Source organism: Chinchilla lanigera, unplaced genomic scaffold (assembly GCF_000276665.1).
Source record: "Chinchilla lanigera isolate Chin_1 unplaced genomic scaffold, ChiLan1.0 scaffold00011, whole genome shotgun sequence".
Lineage (NCBI taxonomy): Eukaryota > Metazoa > Chordata > Mammalia > Rodentia > Chinchillidae > Chinchilla > Chinchilla lanigera.
The window spans coordinates 5233565-5240192 of NW_004955412.1; the positions used below are offsets into that span (position 1 = coordinate 5233565).

General features: G+C 37.8%; 1 protein-coding gene across 1 annotated transcript in view; it reads right to left on the minus strand.

Annotated features, from left to right (window-relative positions):
* Positions 1 to 2703: 2703 nt before the first annotated feature.
* Positions 2704 to 6628, minus strand: part of Angptl5 (angiopoietin-like 5) — an 18599-nt gene continuing 14674 nt past the window's right edge. Inside the window, exon 8 of the mRNA XM_005377966.2 lies at positions 2704 to 3508. Within this exon, the coding sequence (XP_005378023.1) occupies positions 3189 to 3508 (320 nt within the window). The 3' untranslated portion in view covers positions 2704 to 3188. The remainder of the gene's footprint in view (positions 3509 to 6628) is intronic.

Below are 6628 nucleotides of genomic sequence, written 5' to 3' on the forward strand. Positions count from 1 at the left end.
TAACATTTATAAACCAGTGTCAAGTACTGAATAAACACTAAGTGCTAGCTATGTTGAATATTCATAAACGTGTATGGATATCTTATATAAAACTGAGATCAACCATTTTCCCTAGATTAACAAGATTTTCTTCTTCACCAAGATTATATCAATTTACATCACAACAAACATCTGTGTACTCCCATAGCCTATCTTCTGCACCAACTCTGAATAGTGTTACGTCATGTAAATTCTGACAATATTAGGTCTTAAATTTCATGACACCCATGAGGTAATTTTATATTTATTAACCAGTTATATTCTGTCAATTGCCATTCATCTCATTTACCTAATTTAAAGCAATTCTCTATTCTTATATTTTAGGATCCATTATATGTAAAAAAATAAAATTTGGAATTTGTTTAAAATACCTTTTTCAGTTGTTTCCATGTCTCTAATTTTGCTTATTGTATTTGCTTATATGGAAGCTTCCAACAGTCAAGTAATCAAATTAATTCCTTCTGCCTTTCACATAAAAGATTGCCTCATGTTTTTGCCTAATACTAATCAATTTTGGCTAATTTCACATAGTTAATTAATCTAGAATTAATTTTTGTACAATAAGATAATCCCTTTATTTTCAAATTTTAGCCATTTTACATATTACCACTTATCCGCTGCCTCTTCTCCTACTGATACAAAACTCATTTTCAGATATACTGTAAGTTTTCATATGTTTTATTAAGTTATAGAATTCCTGTTTCTGACCTGTTTTCCTCATAACACTAATGTAGCTTTAATGTGATAAGATGGATTCCAAGATTTCTAGTCACTGTTATGTATGTATTTTTCAGTTACCAGAAGTTTCCTTTTATTTGTGGAAGATACATTCCAAAGCTCCAGTAGATACCTAAAAGTGAAAATAGTGCAGAGCCCTATGTATACGATGGGTGTTTTCGATACCTATACAGCTATGATAAAGTTTGATTTATAAATTAGGCATAGGAAGATCTAGCAACATAACCAATAATAAATAGAACAATTATAACACTATAATAAAAGTTTTGTGAATGTGGTCTGTCAAAATATCACATATTGCACTGTCCTTTTGGACAATGGTTGACTACAATAACTGAAACCTCGGAAAGCTAAACCACAGAGAGTTGAACTTCAGAAAAATGGATATCAATAGTCCCTCAATATTTCTACCATCTCCATAGACTTTATGATGGGATAAAAATGTGAAACCTAGACCTTGCGGGACCATAAAAGAAACTGACTCCGTATAGGCTCAGCAAGAACCACAAGGCCCAAAATCTAAACAGCAGATGTGACGTGCTGAGAGGTAGAAGTATTACCTCGTGTCATGGCTTGTGTCTGCTATGTCCCCCAAAGTCTCTTGCGGTCACAGGTGGGGCTTTTTCAGAGGTGGCTGGATCTAGAGTGTGTGACGCTGGGATTGATTCATGGCGCAGTGCTAGGATCAAGGGCACTAGGATGAAGGGTGTGAGTGCTGCCCGCCCCAAGTAGCCTGGATAAGATAAAAGGGGCAGAAAGAAGCTGCTGAGGTCCCTTGCTTGTTTGTTTTGCTGTCTTCCACCTGCCATAAACTGTCCTCTGCGATGCCCCTCTGCCAAGACACCCTGCCTTGGAGCCAACCAACGATGGACTGACACCTCTACAAACTGCGAGCTAAATAAACCTTTCCCTCTTGAACTTTGGGTGTTGGGTATTTTGTCTCAGCAACGAGAAAAATACCTGACACTTTAATGTATACATTAACTTTTCTTCTGGTGCTCATCTTACCACAGGTATAAAAACAGTGAACTCCCAGTTCTGCGCTTTACAGCCCGGAAGATATTTTACTCCACACCACGATACAGAAGCTCAGACATGCACTGGAAATGATGGGGAACTGCATGCACCTCCCTGCAGCCTTGTCTTATGTACATCCTCTTCATGATTCATTCGCTGCTTTGAGAAAATTTCAACGTAGAATAATTCTTAAACAATGACTTTGTCATTTTTCCACATCCCTGAACCCAAATCAGATTTGGTATCCTGATCAAGCTTAGCCTATTCTCAGCTCAGCTGCCTCACCCTGACATCTATCTCCTCACACCTACTTTTAATTCACTCTCCTGCCTACATCATTTTTCAGCCAGTTCTCCCCCTCCCTTGTGCATTGTTCTCTGTTACTTGTTCAAAACTATTTCTGTTTCTCTTATCGCTCACCAATAATTGACACTGTGCAAGCATGCTCCCTGCTGTCTTCTCCCATGGAATTCTTGGCCATCTGAGGAAAAGTGGAGAGATCCAGCTTGCTCCAAGCACAACTAGACCACTGATTCCTCACTCTTTCTCCACTGCTCCTGCATAAAGTTCATACTATTCCTACTGGGTAAAGTTAAGATATAAATTGTTTTAGAATGCAACTGATCAGGATGTGCGCTACATTTATTACAGACAACAGTCGTTTTCAGTACTGTGGACGGAACCCAAGGATGCTCCGTCACTGAGCTACATCTCCAGTGTGTTTATTTTTTATTTTGAGACAGGGCTTCACTAAATTGTCCAGGTTGAACTTCTGACTCTCTTGCCTCTGCCTTGCAAGTAGATAGGATTATGGACATTGCTACCACACCTGGCTAAGAACAAAATTATTAACCAAGATGAAATATGAAAGCAAAATAGACTTTATTTTGGCAGCAAGCACATTACTTGTAAAATATATGGCATCACCTAAGAATAATGATTTAAACATGTGGAATTTATATATTAATCTGATTAAAAGTTATTCCTTATAGTTTTCTCCAACATAAAGTATCTGTAGATTATATAATTAATCATATAAAGTGAATATAGTAATAAGTAAAATACTTTCTTGAATTTTTCTAACCTTTTGTTATATGTTTCAAAGAGAAGGTAAAGTCCCTTCAAAGGAGTGTAAGTTTCAGGATTACAAATTGTAATTCATTCAAAATAGATTGTACTACATTTTAATCAATATTGTTAGTAGTAAAAATGTAGGTTTTTTTATAAAATGCTACAAAAGTGAAGTTTTCTGATTAAACCTCTAATACCAAAATGTCATCTATAGTAAAACTTTAGCTAATGTGTTAGAAACCATAGTAAAGAGAGAAACTATGTAAAATCTTTAATATAACATCAAAAATAATCATAGGGCTTGCACACAATTTGAAGTGTGCTTACTTAAAGTATGGATTGGAAGTTCTTCTAATTTTCATTGAGACAGATTTAATCTTGATGGGTGACTTGTTCTTGGTCCACGTGCCCCACTGAATTCCACTGGCAAGCAGTTTTCCAGGGAAGTGATGGATGCCATTTAAATTTGCTAGGCCACACTGGCTGAACCACCAGCCCGTGTTGTTTCTGAGGTGACTGCAGCTCTTCACAGACTGACCCCGGAGGAGGCACGCAGGGCGGCACCCGTCATTGTCAACATCGGGTGTGCTGAAAGGCATTGCATTTTGATTGTCTTCTTTTCGGAGGCCCCGGAATGCATCACCTGGATAAAACAATTATTTAAATAACTGAACTTAGAGACAATTTCCAGTATTTTAGTCAACTACTACCAGCAAAATTATGCAAAAGCATCACATGTAGAAATACAGTTTATTTTTCCACTGTTTCTTACGTGAAAATCTCACAGTTTGCAAGATGCTGGAATCTGGTAATGAACTGTTCAATATAATAATCATCTATTGTATATGAAAACCAAGTACAAATTTGGCTGTGTAGACAAAATCAAGTCATTTAGGCCAAAAATATTAGTGTATAGGTTTGTTATGCCTTGAGGTGATCAATATAATGACTGATAGCTTAGGAAATAAAATAAGTTCCAGGCAGTAGTGAGACAGGGGAGACGGGCCTAATGCTCCCCAAAAGATAATTTTTCATTCTTTCTGCAGCTGTCCCAAATACCTCACAGCCAGCCACAGTTACAGAAAGTGCCCCATGGCTGCTCCAGGGGATATCCGCCTCACCTACCGCAAAGCTTCAGTCACGGACCTGTCCACGTCGACTCGGCCTGTAGCCCCTTCGGGTGACTCCATCCCACGGCCTCTCTGGATGATTCTGCCCGTCTATAACCTTCTTCAGTCAGGTGAGTGAGGGGTCCCTGCCTTACCCATGACCGAACACAAAGTGTGACACTGCCTCTGCATAAGCCCACCATTCATCCCTACATAAGCCACCTTCCCATGTGCTTAGTGAGCCCATCCATGCCCTGTCTTCCCTTGTGCTACACAATATGAACTAAAAAAAAAAAGCCCTCTTTCGGAAGGCATATGCTTGCCTATTTGTGATTTCTAACTCAGAGTATACTGAGCTAGTGTACTGAGAAGTGGTAACGCCAAAGGACACTGTCAACAAAAGCAGTCAGCCTCTGGGACTGGGGACCTCAAAGTGACTAGCAGCCACAGAACAACGCAGAATTGCTGGAAGCCACCATCTCGGGCAGCTAAAGGCATTCCTGGGCCTTTGCTCCATGTTTGCTCCATGCTGAGAGAAGGGCCGCGAACACCAAGAGCTGACAACCACGGACATTCAAAGGTCAAGGCTGTAAATACTAAAAGAGCTACAATTTGCTAATTCATGATTTCTACACCAACTGAGAAAAGAACCCTCAGCCAGTTAGTCCTAGTAGGTTTTCATTCCTACCACTTCAGATAGAGCAAAATGCATGAATAACTGGCTATCCACATGCTAAACACTGAATATAGACCCATATATCTCACCATGTACTAAAATGAGATCAATGAAGATGAAACTTTTACCTTTAAGAAATAAGCACCTGCCTGGCAAGCGCAAGGTCTTGAGTTCGATTCCCAGTAAAAAAAAAAAAAAAAATTTAGACTTATAGTACAATAGATGATATGAATGGGAAAGAAATTGCTCAAAGGAAGGAACAACTGGGATGAGGGAAAGAAGAAGAAAGAATGAAGGCAAAATAGATGTGTGTGTGTGTGTGTGTGTGTGTGTGTGTGTGCATGTTTATGCATAGAAGAATAGCTGGGATAACTGTACTGCTGATGTCTGATGGTTTATTGAAAGCAACAGTTAATGCTTAAAATTTTTTAAATTTTGACCAATTTTGCATGCTTGTATCTGGTAATCTGAGTAACTGATTTGAAGACAACAATATGCAATGGAACAACCATTGGTGAATTCCTACCATGCTGTCTAATGAAACTCTGCATTATCTTTAATGTTTTATTTAATAATTATTTCTTATTCTCTTTAATGGTTTGAACAATATTCCATTCTTACATCTGGTAATCTGAGCAACTTCACTGAAGATAACAATATGTAATATAACAACCACTGTTAATTCTTATCATTTTGTTTTGAAACCCTGTATCACTTTTAATGTTCTTGCTTTGTTTTGTTTATGTCTGTGAAGTTGGTATGCTGCTATTATTCTTTTTTCTTACTACTCTTTAAAATAAAAAAAATTTAGACTTATAATTACAAAAGTTATTTGGTTTCATTCAGGGGCCATGAAGTTTATGCATAACACCTAAGGCCCTCAGGAAAGACTCAGCTCTCCTCCTGAGATGTGCCTTTCCTTCATGGCTCTACACACACCCTGTAGACTGACCATTTTTAAAGGTTTACATCAGACATTCTATGTACATTGTGCTTGATAGTCACACTACCCTCCCGCAAGATTAAACACAGTACCTTGGCCAGTACACAGTTAAGTAAGCAGCAAGACCAGGAATCCTGTTGTATTTTATAAAGGTCCATTAACTTCGAAGCTTCTTAGTAACTCCTTAATACCTCAATTCCATCTGCATACATATACACTTTGACTTATACATTTAAAACTCTAAAAGAGAAGCTGTGTAAAATGAAAGCTCTGTAGTGAAACCAAGGCTTACGATGGTTTCATTTTGTTTCTAAGTGTTTGCCACCTCATGAGAAAAATCCTTGGAGAAGCCTCAAGAATTTCACTTGCAGTGTGGCCTCTCATAAACCCCAGCTGTCTGATTATTCAAGCCTCTGACTCTACACTTGAGGGGAAACAAAAGACACATAGCGCGGGTATTTATTTTTAGAGAGAATATAATTTTCCAGCACCCACACAGTGTAGCACCTTTCCAAAGTCCAAGTGAGACATCACCCAGGAAGCATTACCTCAAGTTTATGAGCATCTCATGGGTAAAATCCAACTATCAGAAGGATCATACATTATATGAACTTCTCAGTGGATTTTATTTAACAACTCATTTTTAAAATTTTTATTTAAATTAGTACATGGTTGCAGTATGTAATGATTATATTCATCCTGGGGAGTTGGTCCACGTACATAACACATCTTCATTCATTTCTTCATCACTTTTCCTTCCCTTCCCTGCCCCCTCTCCATTTCTAAATCTCCTTCCCTTTTGTATAAGATACACCTCCCTGTTTCCTACTATCTTTAATTTCCTCTTCAATTTATTTATGTTTTGGGTTTCTTATATAAAAGAAACCATAAAATATTTAAGCTTATGTGTCTGATTTATTTCACTTAAACTTTTGGTCTCAAATTGCATCTACTTTCCTACAAATGACCTGAGTTTATTCTTCTTTATAGCACAGTAGTACTTCATTGTATATGTGTCATATTTTTTATCCATGT